Source organism: Dreissena polymorpha, chromosome 4 (genome assembly GCF_020536995.1).
Source record: "Dreissena polymorpha isolate Duluth1 chromosome 4, UMN_Dpol_1.0, whole genome shotgun sequence".
Taxonomy (NCBI): domain Eukaryota; kingdom Metazoa; phylum Mollusca; class Bivalvia; order Myida; family Dreissenidae; genus Dreissena; species Dreissena polymorpha.
In genome coordinates this window covers 40,061,736-40,081,341 of record NC_068358.1, presented here as the reverse complement: position 1 = coordinate 40,081,341, position 19,606 = coordinate 40,061,736, and the positions used below count along the sequence as shown (strand labels likewise).

The following is a 19,606-nucleotide window of genomic DNA, read 5'->3' as shown; positions in this document are numbered from 1 at the left end:
AAGGATGTTACGTCATGTATTGCATTGGAATATGGTCTCTCTCTTAGGATGTTACGTCATGTATTGCATTGGCATATGGTCTCTCAGTAAGGATGTTACGTCATGTATTAAATTGGCATATGGTCTCTCTCTAAGGATTTTACGTCATGTATTGCATTGGCATATGGCCTCTCTCTCAGGATGTTACGTCATGTATTGCATTGGCATATGGTCTCTCTATAAGGATGTTATGTTATGTATTGCATTGGCATATGGTCTATCTCTAAGGATGTTACTTCATGTAATGTATTGGCATATGGTCTCTCTCTAAGGATGTTACGTTAGGTATTGCATTGGCATATGGTCTTTGTCTAAGGATGTTACGTCATGTAATGTATTGACATATGGCCTCTCTCTCAGGATGTTACGTCATCTATTGCGTTGACATATGGTCTCTCTCTAAGGATGTTACGTCACGAATCGCATTGGCATATGGTCTCTCTCTAAGGATGTTACGTCATGTATTGCAATGGCATATGGTCTCTCAGTAAGGATGTTACGTCATGTATTAAATTGGCATATGGTCTCTCTCTAAGGATTTTACGTCATGTATTGCATTGGCATATGGCCTCTCTCTCAGGATGTTACGTCATGTATTGCATTGGCATATGGTCTCTCTATAAGGATGTTATGTTATGTATTGCATTGGCATATGGTCTATCTCTAAGGATGTTACTTCATGTAATGTATTGGCATATGGTCTCTCTCTAAGGATGTTACGTTAGGTATTGCATTGGCATATGGTCTTTGTCTAAGGATGTTACGTCATGTATTGTATTGACATATGGCCTCTCTCTCAGGATGTTACGTCATCTATTGCGTTGACATATGGTCTCTCTCTAAGGATGTTACGTCACGTATCGCATTGGCATATGGTCTCTCTCTAAGGGTGTTACGTCATGTATTGCATTGGCATATGGTCTCTCTCTAAGGATGTTACGTCAGGTATTGCATTGGCATATGGTCTCTCTCTAAGGATGCTACATCATGTATTGTATTGGCATATGGTCTCTCTCTAAGGATGTTACGTCATGTATTGTATTGACATATGGTCTATCTCTAAGGATGTTACGTCTTGTATTGTATTGACATATGGTCTCTCTCTAAGGATGTTACGTCTTGTATTGCATTGGCATATGGTCTCTCTCTAAGGATGTTACGTCTTGTATTGTATTGACATATGGTATATCTCTAAGGATGTTACGTCTTGTATTGCATTGGCATATGGTCTCTCTCTAAGGATGTTACGTCATGTATTGCATTGGCATATGGTCTCTCTCTAAGGATTGTAACGTCTTGTATTGTATTGGCATATGGTCTCTCTCTAAAAATGTTACATCATGTATTGTATCGGCATATGGTCTCTCTCTAAGGATGTAACGTCTTGTATTGCAGTATTTGCATATGCTCTCTCTCTAAGCGCCTTTGAACGTGCACTCTTGCATGAAAAGGGCGCTATATAAATCCGGTATAATAATATTGCATTGGCATATCGTCTCTCTCTAAGGATGTTACTTCATGTTTTGCATTGGCATATGGTCTCTCTCTCTAAGGATGTTATGTCATGTATTGCATTGACATGTGGTCTCTCCCTAAGGATGTTAGGCAATGTATTTTATTGTCATATGGTCTCTCTGTAAGGATTGTAACGTCTTCTATTGTATTGGCATATGGTCTTTCTCTAAGGATGTTACATATTGTATTGCATTGGCATACGGTCTTTGTCTTAAGATGTTACGTCATGTATTGCATTGGCATATGGTCTCTTTATAAGGATGTTACGTCATGTATTGAATTGGCATATGGTCTCTCTCAAAGGATGTTACGTCATGTATTGCATTGGCATATGGTCTCTCTCTAAGGATGTTACGTCATGTATTGCATTGGCATATGGTCTCTCAATTGTTAAGTTACGCCATGTATTGCGTTGGCATATGGTCTCTCTCCAAGGATGTTACGTTATGTATTGTATTGGCATATGGTCTCTCTCTAAGGATGTTACGCTATATATTGTATTGCCAAATGCTCTCTCTCTTAGGATGTTACGCTATGTATTGCATTAGCATATTGTCTCTCTCAAAGGATGTTACGCTCTGTATTGTATTGGCATATGGTCTGTCTCTAAGGATGTTACGTCTTGTATTGTATTCTCATATGGTCTCTCTCTAAACATGTTACGTCATATATTGTATTGGCATATGGTCTCTCTCTAAGGATGTAACGTCTTGTATTGCATTGGCATATCGTCTCCCTCTAAGGATGTTACGTCATATATGGCATTGGCATATTTTCTCTCTCTAAGGATGTTAAGTCATGTATTGCATTGACATATCGCCTCTCTCTAAGGATGTTACGTCGTGTATTGTATTGGTATATGGTCTCTTTTTAAGGATGTTACGTCTTGTATTGCATTGGCATACGGTCTTTCTCTAAGGATGTTACGTCATGTATTGCATTGGCATATGGTCTCTCTATAATAATGTTACGTCATGTATTGCATTGGCATATGGTCTCTCTCTAAGGATTTTAACTTATGTATTGTATTGGCATATGATCTCTCTCTAAGGATGTTACGCTATGTATTGCATTGGCATATGGTCTCTCTCAAAGGATGGTACGTCATGTATTGCATTGGCATATGGTCTCTGTCTAAGGATGTTACGTTATGTATTGCATTGGCATATGGTCTTTCTCTAAGGATGTTACGTCATGTATTGCATTGGCATATGGTCTCTCCCTTATAATGTTACGTCATGTATTGCATTGGCATTAGTTCTCTCTCTAAGGATGTTACGTCATGTATTACATTGGCATATGGTCTCTCTCTAAGGATGTTACGTTATTTATAGCATTGGCATGTGGTCTCTCTCTAAGGATGTTACGTTATGTATTGCATTGTCATATAGTCTCTCACTAAGGATGTTACGTCATGTATTGCATTGGAATATGGTCTCTCTCTAAGGATGTTACGTCAGGTATTGCATTGGAATATGGTCTCTCTCTAAGGATGTTAACTTATGTATAGCATTGGCATATGGTCTCTCTCTAAGGATGTTACGTCATGTATTGCATTGGCATATGGTCTCTCCATTATTATGTTACGCCATGTATTGCGTTGGCATATGGTCTCTCTCTAAGGATGTTACGTTATGTACTGTATTGGCATATGGTCTCTCTCTAAGGATGGTACGCTATGTATTATATTGGGAAATGATCTCTCTCTAAGAATGTTACGCTATGTATTGCATAGGCATATGGTCTCTCTCAAAGGATGTTACGTTCTGTATTGTATTGGCATATGGTCTGTCTCTAAGGATGTTACGTCTTGTATTGTATTCTCATATGGTCACTCTATAAACATGTTACGTCATGTATTGTATTGGCATATGATCTCTCTCTAAGGATGTAACGTCTTGTATTGCATTGGCATATCGTCTCCCTCTAAGGATGTTACGTCATGTATGGCATTGGCATATGGTCTCTCTATAAGGATGTTATGTCATGTATTGCATTGACATATGGCCCTCTCTCTAAGGATGTTACGTCGTGTATTGTATTGGTATATGGTCTCTTTCTAAGGATGTTACGTCTTGTATTGCATTGGCATATGGTCTTTCTCTAAGGATGTTACGTCATGTATTGCATTTGCATATGGTCTTTCTATAATAATGTTACGTCATGTATTGCATTGGCATATGGTCTCTCTCTCTCTAAGGATGTTACGTCATGTATTGCTTTGGCATAGGGTCTCTCTCTAAGGATTTTAAGTTATGTATTGTATTGGCATATGATCTCTCTGTAAGGATGTTACGCTATGTATTGTTATTGCCATGACATATGGGTCTCTCTCTAAGGATGTTACGTCATGTATTGCATTGGCATATGGTCTATTTCTAAGGATGTTACGTCATTATTGCAATGGCATATGGTCTATCCCTAATTATGTTATGCCCTGTATGCCATTGACCTATGGTCTCTCTCTAAGAATGTTACGTTATGTATTGCATTGACATATAGTCTCTCTCTAAGGATTGTAACGTTATGTATTGCATTAACATAGGGTCTCTCTCTGAGGATGTTACGCCATGTATTGCATTGGCAATGGTCTCTCTCTAAGGATGTTACGTTATGTATTGCATTGACATATGGTCTCTCTCTAAGGATGTTACGTCATGTATTGCATTTGCATATGGTCTCTCTCTAAGGATTGTTACGTCCATGTATTGTATTGGCATAGGGTCTCTCTCTTAGGATGTTTACGTCATGTATGCATTGGCATATGGTATCTTTCTAAGGATGTGTACGTCATGTATGTATTGACATATGGTCTATCTCTAAGGATGTTACGTCTTGTATTGTATTGACATATGGTCTCACTCTAAGGATGTTACGTCTTGTATTGCATTGACATATGGTCTCTTTCTAAGGATGTTACGTCTTGTATTGTATTGACATATGGTATATCTCTAAGGATGTTACGTCTTGTATTGCATTGGCATATGATCTCTATCTTAGGATGTTACGTCATGTATTGCATTAGCATATGGTCTCTCACTAAGGATATTACGTATTGTATTATATTGGCATATGGTCTCTCTCTAAAAATGCTACATCATGTATTGTATTGGCATATGGTCTTTCTCTAAGGATGTAACGTCTTGTATTGCGTTTGCATATCGTCTCTCTCTAAGGATGTAACGTCATGTATTGCATTGACATATGGTCTCTCTCTAAGGATGTTATGTTATGTATTGCATTGACATATGGTCTCTCTATAAGGATGTAACCCTATGTATTGTATTGGCATATGGTCTCTCTGTAAGGATGTTACGTCTTGTATTGTAATGGCATATGGTCTCTCTTTAAGGATGTTACGTCTTGTATTGCATTGGCATACGGTCTTTCTCTAAGGATGTTACGTCATGTATTGCATTGGCATATGGTCTCTTTATAAGGATGTTACGTCATGTATTGCATTGGCATATGGTCTCTCTCAAAGGATGTTACGTAATGTATTGCATTGGCATATGGTCTCTCTCTTACCATGTTACGTTATGTATTGCATTGGCATATGGTCTCTCTCTAAGGATGTTACGTCATGTATTGCATTGGCATATAGTCTGTCCATTATTATGTTACGTCATGTATTGCATTGGCATATGGTCTCTCTCTAAGGATGTTACGTTATGCATTGTATTGGCATATGGTCTCTCTATTAGGATGTTACGCTATGTATTGTATTGGCATATGATCTCTCACTAAGGATGTTACGCTATGTATTGCATTGGCATATGGTCTGTCTCTAAGGATGTTACGTCTTGTATTGTATTGGCAAATGGTCTCTCTCTAAACATGTAACGTCATGTATTGTATTGACATATGGTCTCTCTCTAAAGATGTAACGTCTTGTATTGCATTGGCATATCGTCTCCCTCTAAGGATGTAACGTCATGTATGGCATTTGCATATTGTCTCCCTAAAAGGATGTTACGTCATGTATGGCATTGACATATGGCCTCTATCTAAGGATGTTATGTCATGTATTGCATTGACATATGGTCTCTCTCTAAGGATGTTACGCTATGTATTGTATTGGCATATGGTTTCTCTGTCTAAGGATGTTACGTCGTGTATTGTATTGGTATATGGTCTCTCTCTAAGGATTTTACGTCTTGTATTGCATTAGCATACGGTCTTTCTCTAAGGATGTTACGTCATGTATTGCATTGGCATATGGTCTCTCTATAAGGATGTTACGTCATGTATTGCATTTGCATATGGTCTCTCTCTCTCTCTCTAAGGATGTTATGTCATGTATTGCATTGGCATATGGCCTCTCTCTAAGGATTTTATGTTATGTATTATATTGGCATATGGTCTCTCTCAAAGGATGTTACGCTATGTATTGCATTGGCATATGGTCTCTCAAAGGATGTTACGTCATGTATTGCATTGGCATATGATCTCTCTCTTAGGATGTTACGTCTTGTATTGTTTTGGCATATGGTTGCTCTCTAAAAATGTTACGTCATGTATTGTATTGGCATATGGTCCCTTCTAAAGATATAACGTCTTGTATTGCATTGGCATATCGTCACTCTCTAAGGATGTAACGTCATGTATTGCATTGGCATATGGTCTCTCTCTAAGGATGTTTCGTCATGTATTGCATTTACATATGGCCTCTCTCTAAGGATGTTACGCTATGTATTGTATTGGCATAAGGTCTGTCTCTAAGGATGTTACGTCTTGTATTGTATTTGCATATGGTCTCTCTCTAAGGATGTTACATCATGTATTGTATTGGCATATGGTCTCTCTCTCTAAAGATTTTACGTCATGTATTGCATTGGCATATGGTCTCTCTCTAAGGATTTTATTTTATGTATTGTATTGGCACATGATCTCTCTCTAAGGATGTTACGCTATGTATTGCATTGGCATATGGTCTCTCACTAAGGATATAACGTCATGTTTTGAATTGGCAAATGGTCTCTCTTTAAGAATGTTACGTTATGTATTGCATTTGCATATGGTCTCTCTCTAAGGATGTTACGTCATGTATTGCATTGGCATATGGTCTCTCCCTAATTATGTTACGTAATGTATTGCATTGGCATACGGTCTCTCTCTAAGGATGTTACGTTTTGTATTGTATTGGCATATGGTCTCTCTCTAAGGATGTTACGTTATGTATTGAATTGGCATATGATCTCTCTCTAAGGATGTTCCGCTATGTATTGCATTGGCATATGGTCTCTCTCAAAGGATGTTACGTCTTGTATTGCATTAGCATATGGTCTCTCTCTAAGGATGTTACGTTATGTATTGCATTGGCATATGGTCTCTATCTAAGGATTTTACGTCATGTATTGCATTGACATATGGTTTCTCCCTAATTATGTTACGTCATGTATTGCATTGACATATGGTCTCTCTCTAAGGATGTTACGTCATGTATTGTATTGGCATATGGTCTCTATCTAAGTATGTTACGTCATGTATTGTATTGACATATGGTCTCTCTCTAAGGATGTTACGTCATGTATTGCATTGGCATATGGTCTCTCTCTAAGGACGTTACGTTATATATTGTATTGGTACATGGTCTCTCTCTAAGGATATTGCGTCTTGTATTGCATTGGCACATGGCCTCTCTCTAAGGATGTTACGTCATGTATTGCATTGGCATATGGTCTCTCTCTTAGGATGTTACGTCATGTATTGCATTGACATATGGTCTCTCTCTAAGGATGTTACGTTATGTATTGCATTGGCATTTGGTCTCTCTTTAAGGATGTTACGTTATGTATTGCATTGGCATATGGTCTCACTCTAAGGAAGTTACATCAAGTATTGCATTGGCATATGGTCTCTTTCTAAGGATGTAACGTTATGTATTGCATTGGCATATGGTCTCTCTCTAAGGATGTTACGTCATGTATTGCATTTGCATATCGTCTCTCTCTCTATAAGGATGTTACGTCATGTATTGCATTGGCATATGGTCTCTCTCTAAGGATGTTGCGTCATGTATTGCATTGGCATATGGTCACTCTCTCTAAGGATGTTACGTTATGTATTGCATTGGCATATAGTCTCACTCTAAGGAAGTTACGTCATGTATTGCATTGGCATATGGTCTCTTTCTAAGGATATAACGTTATGTATTGCATTGGCATATGGTCTCTCTCTAAGGATGTTACGTCATGTATTGCATTGGAATATCGTCTCTCTCTCTATAAGGATGTTACGTCATGTATTGCATTGGCATATGGTCTCTCTCTAAGGATGTTGCGTCATGTAATGCATTGGCATATGGTCTCTCTCTAAGGATATTACGTTAGGTATTGCATTGGCATATGGTCTTTGTCTAAGGATGTTACGTCATTTATTGTATTGACATATGGCCTCTCTCTCAGGATGTTACGTCATCTATTGCGTTGACATATGGTCTTTCTCTAAGGATGTCACGTCACGTATCGCATTGGCATATGGTCTCTCTCTAAGGATGTTACGTCATGTATTGCATTGACATATGGTCTATCTCTAAGGATGTTACGTCATGTATTGCATTGGCATATGGTCTCTCTCTAAGGATGTAACGTCATGTGTTGCATTTGCATATGGTCTCTCTCTAAGGATGTTATGTCATGTATTGCATTGGCATATGGTCTCTCTCTAAGGATTTACGTCATGTATTGCATTGGCATATGGTCTATCTCAAAGGATGCTACATCATGTATTGTATTGGCATATGGTCTCTCTCTAAGGATGTTACGTCATGTATTGTATTGACATATGGTCTATCTCTAAGGATGTTACGTCTTGTATTGTATTGACATATGGTCTCTCTCTAAGGATATTACGTCTTGTATTGTATTGGCATATGGTCTCTCTCTAAGGATATTACGTCTTGTATTGTATTGGCATATGGTCTCTCTCTAAGGATGTTACGTCATGTATTGCGTTGGCATATGGTCTCTTTCTAAGGATGTTATGTCATGTATTGCATTGGCGTATCGTCTCTCTCTAAGGATGTAACGTCATGTATTGTATTGGCATATGGTCTCTATCTAAGTATGTTACGTCATGTATTGTATTGACATATGGTCTCTCTCTAAGGATGTTACGTCATGTATTGCATTGGCATATGGTCTCTCTCTAAGGACGTTACGTTATATATTGTATTGGTACATGGTCTCTCTCTAAGGATATTGCGTCTTGTATTGCATTGGCACATGGCCTCTCTCTAAGGATGTTACGTCATGTATTGCATTGGCATATGGTCTCTCTCTTAGGATGTTACGTCATGTATTGCATTGACATATGGTCTCTCTCTAAGGATGTTACGTTATGTATTGCATTGGCATTTGGTCTCTCTTTAAGGATGTTACGTTATGTATTGCATTGGCATATGGTCTCACTCTAAGGAAGTTACATCAAGTATTGCATTGGCATATGGTCTCTTTCTAAGGATGTAACGTTATGCATTGCATTGGCATATGGTCTCTCTCTAAGGATGTTACGTCATGTATTGCATTTGCATATCGTCTCTCTCTCTATAAGGATGTTACGTCATGTATTGCATTGGCATATGGTCTCTCTCTAAGGATGTTGCGTCATGTATTGCATTGGCATATGGTCACTCTCTCTAAGGATGTTACGTTATGTATTGCATTGGCATATAGTCTCACTCTAAGGAAGTTACGTCATGTATTGCATTGGCATATGGTCTCTTTCTAAGGATATAACGTTATGTATTGCATTGGCATATGGTCTCTCTCTAAGGATGTTACGTCATGTATTGCATTGGAATATCGTCTCTCTCTCTATAAGGATGTTACGTCATGTATTGCATTGGCATATGGTCTCTCTCTAAGGATGTTGCGTCATGTAATGCATTGGCATATGGTCTCTCTCTAAGGATATTACGTTAGGTATTGCATTGGCATATGGTCTTTGTCTAAGGATGTTACGTCATTTATTGTATTGACATATGGCCTCTCTCTCAGGATGTTACGTCATCTATTGCGTTGACATATGGTCTTTCTCTAAGGATGTCACGTCACGTATCGCATTGGCATATGGTCTCTCTCTAAGGATGTTACGTCATGTATTGCATTGACATATGGTCTATCTCTAAGGATGTTACGTCATGTATTGCATTGGCATATGGTCTCTCTCTAAGGATGTAACGTCATGTATTGCATTTGCATATGGTCTCTCTCTAAGGATGTTATGTCATGTATTGCATTGGCATATGGTCTCTCTCTAAGGATTTACGTCATGTATTGCATTGGCATATGGTCTATCTCAAAGGATGCTACATCATGTATTGTATTGGCATATGGTCTCTCTCTAAGGATGTTACGTCATGTATTGTATTGACATATGGTCTATCTCTAAGGATGTTACGTCTTGTATTGTATTGACATATGGTCTCTCTCTAAGGATGTTACCTCTTGTATTGCATTGGCATATGGTCTCTCTCTAAGGATGTTGCGTCTTGTATTGTATTGACATATGGTATATCGCTAAGGATGTTACGTCTTGTATTGCATTGGCATATGGTCTCTCTCTAAGGATGTTACGTCATATATTGCATTGGCATATGGTCTCTTTCTAAGGATGTAACGTCTTGTATTGTATTGGCATATGGTCTCTCTCTAAAAATGTTACATCATGTATTGTATTGGCATATGGTCTCTCTCTTAGGATGTAACGTCTTGTATTGTAGAATTTGCATATGCTCTCTCTCTAAGCGCCTTTGAACGTGCAATCTTGCATGAAAAGGGCGCTATATAAATCCGGTATAATAATATTGCATTGGCATATCGTCTCTCTCTAAGGATGTTACGTCATGTTTTTCATTGGCATATGGTCTCTCTCTCTAATATGTTATGTCATGTATTGCATTGACATATGGTCTCTCCCTAAGGATGTTAGGCAATGTATTTTATTGTCATATGGTCTCTCTGTATGGATGTTACGTCTTGTATTGTATTGGCATGTGGTCTTTCTCTAATGATGTTACATCTTGTATTGCATTGGCATACGGTCTTTCTCTTAAGATGTTACGTCATGTATTGCATTGGCATATGGTCTCTTTATAAGGATGTTACGTTATGTATTGAATTGGCATATGGTCTCTCTCAAAGAATGTTACGTCATGTATTGCATTGGCATATGGTCTCTCTCAAAGGATGTTACGTCATGTATTGCATTGGCATATGGTCTCTCAATTATTATGTTACGCCATGTATTGCGTTGGCATATGGTCTCTCTCTAAGGATGTTACGTTATGTATTGTATTGGCATATGGTCTCTCTCTAAGGATGTTACGCTATTTATTGTATTGGCAAATGCTCTCTCTCTAAGGATGTTACGCTATGTATTGCATTGGCATATGGTCTCTCTCAAAGGATGTTACGCTCTGTATTGTATTGGCATATGGTCTGTCTCTAAGGATGTTACGTCTTGTATTGTATTCTCATATGGTCTTTCTCTAAACATGTTACGTCATGTATTGTATTGGCATATGGTCTCTTTCAAAGGATGTAACGTCTTGTATTGCATTGGCATATCGTCTCCCTCTAAGGATGTTACGTCATGTATGGCATTGGCATATTGTCTGTCACTAAGGATGTTAAGTCATGTATTGCATCGACATATCGCCTCTCTCTAAGGATGTTACGTCGTGTATTGTATTGGTATATGGTCTCTTTTTAAGGATGTTACTTCTTGTATTGCATTGGCATACGGTCTTTCTCTAAGGATGTTACGTCATGTATTGCATTGGCATATGGTCTCTCTATAATAATGTTACGTCATGTATTGCATTGGCATATGGTCTCTCTCTCTTTAAGGATGTTACGTCATGTATTGCATTGGCATATGGTCTCTCTCTAAGGATTTTAACTTATGTATTGCATTGGCATATGGTCTCTCTCTTAGGATGTTACGCTATGTATTGCATTGGCATATGGTCTTTCTCTAAGGATGTTACGTCATGTATTGCATTGGCATATGGTCTCTCCCTTATAATGTTACATCATGTATTGCATTGGCATTAGTTCTCTCTCTAAGGATGTCACGTCATGTATTGCATTGGCATATGGTCTCTCTCTAAGGATGTTACGTTATGTATTGCATTGGCATGTGGTCTCTCTCTAAGGATGTTACGTTATGTATTGCATTATCATATGGTCTCTATCTAAGGATTTTACGTCATGTATTGCATTGACATATGGTCTGTCCCCCAATTATGTTATGTCATGTATTGCATTGACATATGGTCTCTCTCTAAAGATGTTACGTCATGTATTGTATTGGCATATTGTCTCTCTCTAATGATGTTACGTCAGGTATTGCATTGGCATATGGTCTCTTTCTAAGGATGTTACGTCATGTATTGCATTGGCATATGGCCTCTCTCTAAGGATGTTACGCTATGTCTTGTATTGGCATATGGTTTCTCTCTAAGGATATTACGTCTTGTATTGTATTGGCATATGGTCTCTCTCTAAGGATGTTACGTCATGTGTTGCGTTGGCATATGGTCTCTCTCTAAGGATGTTATATCATGTATTGCACTGGAATATGGTCTCTCTCTAAGGATGTAACGTCATGTATTGTAATGGCATATTGTCTCTCTCTAATGATGTTACGTCAGGTATTGCATTGGCATATGGTCTCTTTCTAAGGATGTTACGTCATGTATTGCATTGGCATATGGCCTCTCTCTAAGGATTTTACGCTATGTCTTGTATTGGCGTATTGTCTCTCTCTAAAGATGTTGCGTCTTGTATTGCATTGGCATATGGCCTCTCTCTAAGGATGTTACGTCATGTATTGAATTGGCATATGGTCTCTCTCTAAGGATGTTACGTCATGTATTGCATTGGCATATGGTCTCTCTCTAAGGATGTTACGTTATGTATTGCATTGGCATGTGGTCTCTCTTTAAGGATGTTACGTTATGTATTGCATTGGCATATGGTCTCACTCTAAGGAAGTTACGTCATGTATTGCAATGGCATATGGTCTCTTTCTAAGGATGAAACGTTATTTATTGCATTGGCATATGGTCTCTCTCTAAGGATGTTACGTCATGTATTGCATTGGCATATCGTCTCTCTCTCTATAAGGATGTTACGTCATGTATTGCATTGGCATATGGTCTCTCTCTAAGGATGTTGCGTCATGTATTGCATTGGCATATGGTCTCTCTCTAAGGATGTTACGTTATGTATTGCATTGGCATGTGGTCACTCTCTAAGGATATTACGTTATGTATTGAATTGGCAAATGGTCTCTCTCTAAGGATATTACGTTATGTATTGCATTGGCATAGGGTCTCTCTCTATAAGGATGTTACGTCATGTATTGCATTGGCATAAGAACTCTCTCTAAGGATGTTACGTCATGTATTGCGTTGGAATATGGTCTCTTTCTTAGGATGTTACGCCATGTATTGCATTGGGATATGATCTCTCTCTAAGAATGTTACGTCATGTATTGCATTGGCATATGGTCTCTCTCTAAGGATGTTACGTTATGTATTGCATTGGCATATGGTCTCTCTCTAAGGATGTTACGTCATGTATTGCATTGGCATATGGTCTCTCTCTAAAGATGTTACGTAATGTATTGCATTGGCATATGGTCTATCTCTAAGAATGTTACGTCATGTATTGCATTGGCATATGGTCTCTCCCTAATTATGTTAGGTCATGTATTGCATTGACATATGGTCTCTCTCTAAGGATGTTACGTTATGTTTTGTATTGACATATGGTCTCTCTCTAAGGATGTTACGTCATGTATTGCATTGGCATATGGTCTCTCTCTAAGGATGTTACGTCATGTATTGCATTGACATATGGCCTCTCTCTAAGGATGTTACGTCATATGTTGCATTGGCATATGGTCTCTCTCTAAGGATGTTACGTCATGTATTGTATTGGCATGTGGTCTCTCTCTAAGGATGTTACGTCATGTATTGCATTGGCATATGGTCTCTCTCTCTAAGGATGTTACGTGATGCATTGTATTGACATAAGGTCTATCTCTAAGGATGTTACGTCTTGTATTGTATTGACATATGGTTTCTCTCTAATGATGGTACGTCTTTTATTGCATTGGCATATGTTCTCTCTCTAAGGATGTTACGTCTTGTATTGCATTGACATATGGTATATCTCTAAGGATGTTATTTCTTTTTTTGCATTGGCATATGGTCTCTCTCTAAGGATGTTACGTCATGTATTCCCATTGGCATATGGTCTCTCTCTAAGGATGTTACGTTATGTATTGCATTGGCATATGGTCTTTGTCTAAAGATGTTACCAATAATGTCTCTCCTGAAAACGTCGCTGGAATTTAATTATCCCTACAACTGATACAAAACAGTCCAAACAATTGATAAGCAAGAACCTTACTTCAAAAATATCCTTTATAATTTAGTATCGAGCTCTTACCTAAAGTAACATACAAAGCACAATATATATGTAGTGGTCATACTAATTAGTGTGTATTTAAGGTCGCCGTGGTGTTATGGATATGGTGTCCGCCTAGTGACCTGGAGGTCACGTGTTCGATCCCCACCGTTGGAGCGTTCTTTAGATCTCCCCCAAAGACACCAAGTACTGGTTCTAGGCCCAGGAAACGGACTCGAGAGCATTTATATAAGCCTTAGGCTTTCGATGCAATCGAGCTAAAATAAATGGGTTTAAACTATTAGAGTCCCAATCCCCATATATAAAAAGGCGTTTAAAATGGACCACCCTCCTTAAAAAACCCTATTGGAGTCGGCCAATAAGTTATATTTTATCATGTGAGTTGGGGTTTGTTCTTTGCCTAGCATAACCTCATGATGCATCTACAGGCAATCGTAGAATATACTACGTGCTTTAAGCATGCAGAAAAATGTATACTCCGTTCGCCCGAAGTGTTTCCGAACATAAACATAATTCAATTTATTTTTTACAATCGGAATAGATTATCAGAGGAGGGATACACGTGTCATTGGTTTCAATAGAATTGTGGCTAGTTTAGTGGACAAGGAATTAAAGTCATATAAATGATATTCAACTAAGTTTTTCCTTTATAGCTGCTGCTTGGATTTTCTTGAAATGAATTATTTTGTAAGTACACAATAATGTTTTCTGAATAGAATTATGACAAATTGGGAGATTTGCAGCCACTTACAACATCTTAAAACGTCTCAAATTAATTATGGCAACATTGTATTGTGAACATGACCATGACCAACATGCGCAACAATTAATAATAGTTACAAGCTTGTGGTTTGCGGCGCATAACTAACATGGAGGAAAACACATCAAACCTGTTGATACAATTAGACACACTTGCTTATATCAAGCATAACATTCTCAGCAGCTATACATGAATATGTTTTAAGCATAGTTTGCCTGACTCCGTCCATCATTACGTATTGATCATTTTGCATTGATTCATCAACACTGACGTGAATGCTACGTTATTTATCAGTAGCCATCGCTACTTGTTTCAGTCCTACTGTTATATGGACAATTTGGGCATAAAGTTATTAAAATAATTACTTTCAATTCCTGGTCCATATATGGAAGGAAGGGACTCTATATCCTCCAATTTAAGAAGGTTAAAGGTAGGCAACCAGTTATATTAGGTCTTATTCGAGCCCCGGAGTATCACATGCCCAGTAAGTAAAAGCCAAAACAATATATGTATAGCACTAGGCCATGGAGGTTGTAAACTCCAAATATTACTGCTGATACAAATTCAGACCGATTTATGATCAAAATCTGCTACATCCGAAAATGCTTTTTCTTTAATGAAATAACAGACATGATATCGTCTCCTATTAATGTTTCTTCTTCAAATGTTAATATATTGCAAAAAGAAGCATTACTGTATATACCAATAATTACGTTTTTAAAGCAAACTATGTTACTTATAGATATAAAAGTAAGAACCGATTAATACTTATTTTAATCAACTTAGTTAAACAGTTCAACTCCAGGTTTGCACATATTTGCATTCGTGAAGACGCAAGGGGGGGGGGGTTCTCTTAATATAGTCTGAACAATTGTTCATACAAAAACTAGCACACATGCGTACATCTATTTAGCACGTGAACGTGCAGTGAATTAACGATCTATGCATACAACTTGCATCTCTGTTGCAGATTGCAGATAACTGCCCATAACATACAAATTGCCGTTTAAGTTTTGTGCAATAAATGTCAGCTTAAGTATTCAAATCAGATAATTATGTTAAAGAAGTAAAATACAAATGTAGCTTTTATTAGTAGAAGCATTATATTAATATTTGCCATCATAAACGACAAGAGAATTGTGAATGGGATCAATGGACCCGTTTCATGGTCATTTTTTTTTACAAAGACTATATCTAAGTATTCAAACTAGAAAATGGATTGCATATTTACGTATTTAATGGATTGCATTTTATCGAGGACAATAGAGTTTTACGGTTTACAGAAATAAATGAAAGGATTAACTATTCGATTATCTTTTTTATTGATTTTATAGTATAATATTCTGAGATAAATAGTCAGTGAGATTAGAATATGATTTCATATTTGTTAAATATATATCGGAAGAACGACGTTAATCTCGGCGCTTCTCGACGCCGATCTCGGGTTCGCTCGTAAATGTTTGGATATCGTCGCGTGAAATTCACATGGAATATACTGTCACACACAAAATAAAAACGAACATTTTGTATCTCTTAAAATCTACGTTATCATACCACATCTAGCGTTGGAATTTGTTCAAGTGCTTTTAGGAACGCTGATGTTAATGGATTAACTTTATTTTACGAAATGGTGTACGAAATATTCGTTGATTTTGAGTGTTTATTGGGTTTTAATAGTATGATAGTAAGTACAACTGTTTAAGTCATAGCGCTAAAGACCACATTATATTTAAAACTAATCGATTCCGGGATAGGTGTGCATTGGGCGTTAGAACGCGCATACGATGTTTAAAAGATCTCCCTTGATTATGTCTTAGACGTTTTTTTCTTTCTTTATTATAAATAATCCTATGCAGTGCATAATCTAAAAAGCATGCGCACCTATGAGACAGTTATTATTCAAAACATAGATTTCTTGTTAACAATGTGATGTCAAGGCGAAAACAGTATTTTTATTATTTAAATTGTCTTGCTAATACCATCACCAACGATGCAAATTTCCAATAAAGAATAATTCAAGTACCTCGTGTTATAAGCAACGCACGTGCTTTTGACTGGGGGCACACGTTTTAAATATTATATTATTCAATATTTAAACATTATTTTGTTGTGCATGGACTATGAGTTTTGAACTGTCTCACCAAGGCTGATTTAATTGTATAATCGTTTGGTGCTTGCTACTCCGCTTAACCAAATAATGCGTTTAAATGAAAATCTAAACTCATTTGCATTATACTAATCTCCACTTATTAAATGATCGTTAAAAAAAACAACCTGTTTGTTTTATAACCCAATGTTTGGTGTCCATATATTACAAATCTCCAAAATTTACGAAAATCGTGATTTCAAACTAATTGCATCACCGTCATCATCCGGCTGAATTAATATCTATAAATCTGAATAAAGGTTTAGTATAAAGATCGTCAGTCCCAAATGTAGAAAGAAATAGTTAAGGGGTGACTGATCTCGTGCCGTATGTCTTCTTCAATACTTAGGGTATTAATAGTATTGTATTTCAAAGTACTACAATACTTTGACATAACATCTAGGTTTAACGCGTCATCTTTACGCTAGACAAAGTTCGTTTCTAATCGTCTGTCGCGAAGCTCATGTTGACGTATAATGCATGAATTACTTCGCGGCTGTGCATTCAATATCGACTGTTTGCTATAATCGCTGACCATGACATGCGCGCGTATCGATAGCTCAATGCAAAATACTGTCCTCATAAAAAATACGTACTTGCGTAATTATGTATCGAGAATATTAAGTTTAAAGGTCTGAAGATAGAGTAGACTATCCGGATATTCAAATCATTGATTTAATAACAATATTATTGTGTAAATATGACTTTGGATTTATATTTGACACCGTATATATTCGTAATCTATCACTTGTAATTTTGTACACGCGCGTGAAGTAAAATTTATTTAAAATACATGTATTTAAAATAATCTGTGTTTTAACACACTGAATGATTGGAAACAGCATGTGTATAACAATACTCAACTAGTTGCTGTCTAAAGTTTTAACGTCATTGTCAAATATGTACACGTGTGCTGAATGTATAGACCTTGTGTGGTGGATGTTTAGAAATGTGCTTCGTATTGATGTTTTATCTGCATGAAAAAAAAAATACAGTGAACAAAATGCTGTGGATAGTTTTTTGTGTATGTGCAGCCTGCATTCCATTGCCTTTAGCAGCGTTCAATAAACAAGGTATGTCACATTTGCTGTTAATTTCGTAGATATAGCAACATTTGTTTATATATTTAGAATTTCAAGCATCTTGTGATATATTATGTCAATTTTACTCGCTGTTTATTGGAACACGTGAAGTGACGCTTATTATGATTATTCTCCACATACAATACTAACGTAATAGCCGTTATCATTTAATTTGCTCTAAGTAACATCCTATGTGGATCCTATGTAATGAAAACCGATATAGAAATTCGCAAATAACAAAAGTCCAAGTATCAAAGAATAAATGACAATCAGGACTCTACCATTATATCGGTATTATATACTATTGTAACAGGCATTGCAAAATTAGCAGTGACTTTGTTAATGTTTTTTTTCAAGGAGTAGCGAGAGTGTTTTAGTGTATATTTAACCGGTTCTATACATATATGTAGATGCTTATCCTTTAACATGTACTGACTGTTTTATGAAAGAATTGCTTCGCTAATGACTATTTATAGGAGTTATCTATTTTGGAAGTTTAAAACGCAAATTATCTTCGATTTTTCTGTTGCTTCCTAGTGATTAAAAAAAAACAACAACATTATCTTTACCTGTTATATTGTATACTCATGCTAGAAATGACATTCTAGCATGATTATCAAACTTTATACACTATCACAATGTATAGAAGATCTTCATAGCATTACATCTTATGTATTGCCATAAACACGTATTACTGATTATAATAAGCCCATTATTTACGAAGGATTTACAATATGTTTGATTTCTTATAATGTAACAGTATATCAATTTTAACTGCTTTAAACCAAAGTACTTAATAGTCGTTTCGCAAGGTTTTAAAAGTAGGTTTGATTCACCTTATACGGTGTTTTTATTATTGAGGGTTCTAAATGGAGTAATTTTTATCAAAATATTGGAACGTCTGGACGAGAGGCACACAAGTCATCCGAATGCTTGACATTGAAACGTCGACCAAAGTTATGCAAAACAAAACGTTTGATAGCTCAGATAAAATTTTCGTGGCATACCGGAACATATTTAATTGTAGAAAACGCGTGCCTAGATAACAAATTGTTAACATTTATCCATATCATTTTGCAAATGCTGATTATTATTTTGCCAAAATCCCCGAGCATTCTACAATACGTGCATAAGTATTAAGTGCAGTGTCGAGTTGAACAGTTTGTAAACTATTCATGTGCAACATCTCGACAGTGGTTTGTGTGTTGTTAAGGGTACTGATAAAAAGTTATGATACTGACACTTTCATGTTCACTACTGTGACACTTTCATTTTCACTACTTTGATATCGTTTATGGTATCCGATGTTCCGATTTCGTATACATCAATGAACGTTAAGTAAGTTAGAGCACCTTAATTTTAACTAGCAAAATGATTGAATCGTGATTCATCACAACTGGGATGAATTATAAGCTGAAGATCGGACTTCGGAAGAAAATTTGACCTGATGCATGCGCAAATATTTTTAATTACGTTTTCATTGAAGATAAGAGGAATTGAAATTTTAAACCAAAATAAAATATACCTTGTAGAAACTGAATATTAACACATGTTAAGAGATGAATAAGTTTGTAATATCTATTAAACGGTTTTCTTTACGTTTATCATTTCCAATATA

General features: G+C 36.7%; 1 protein-coding gene across 4 annotated transcripts in view; it reads left to right on the top strand.

Annotated features, from left to right (window-relative positions):
• The window catches only part of LOC127877715 (A disintegrin and metalloproteinase with thrombospondin motifs 7-like), a 150,748-nt gene that overhangs the window by 11,191 nt on the left and 119,951 nt on the right, over positions 1–19,606 (top strand). The window contains exon 1 of one of the 4 annotated variants that reach the window (XM_052423847.1): positions 17,895–17,979. The exons of the other annotated variants lie outside the window; for them this stretch is intronic. Within the exon in view, the coding sequence (XP_052279807.1) occupies positions 17,910–17,979 (70 nt within the window). The 5' untranslated portion in view covers positions 17,895–17,909. Of the gene's footprint in view, positions 1–17,894; positions 17,980–19,606 lie in introns of those variants that run through there. 4 annotated transcript variants of the gene reach the window in all.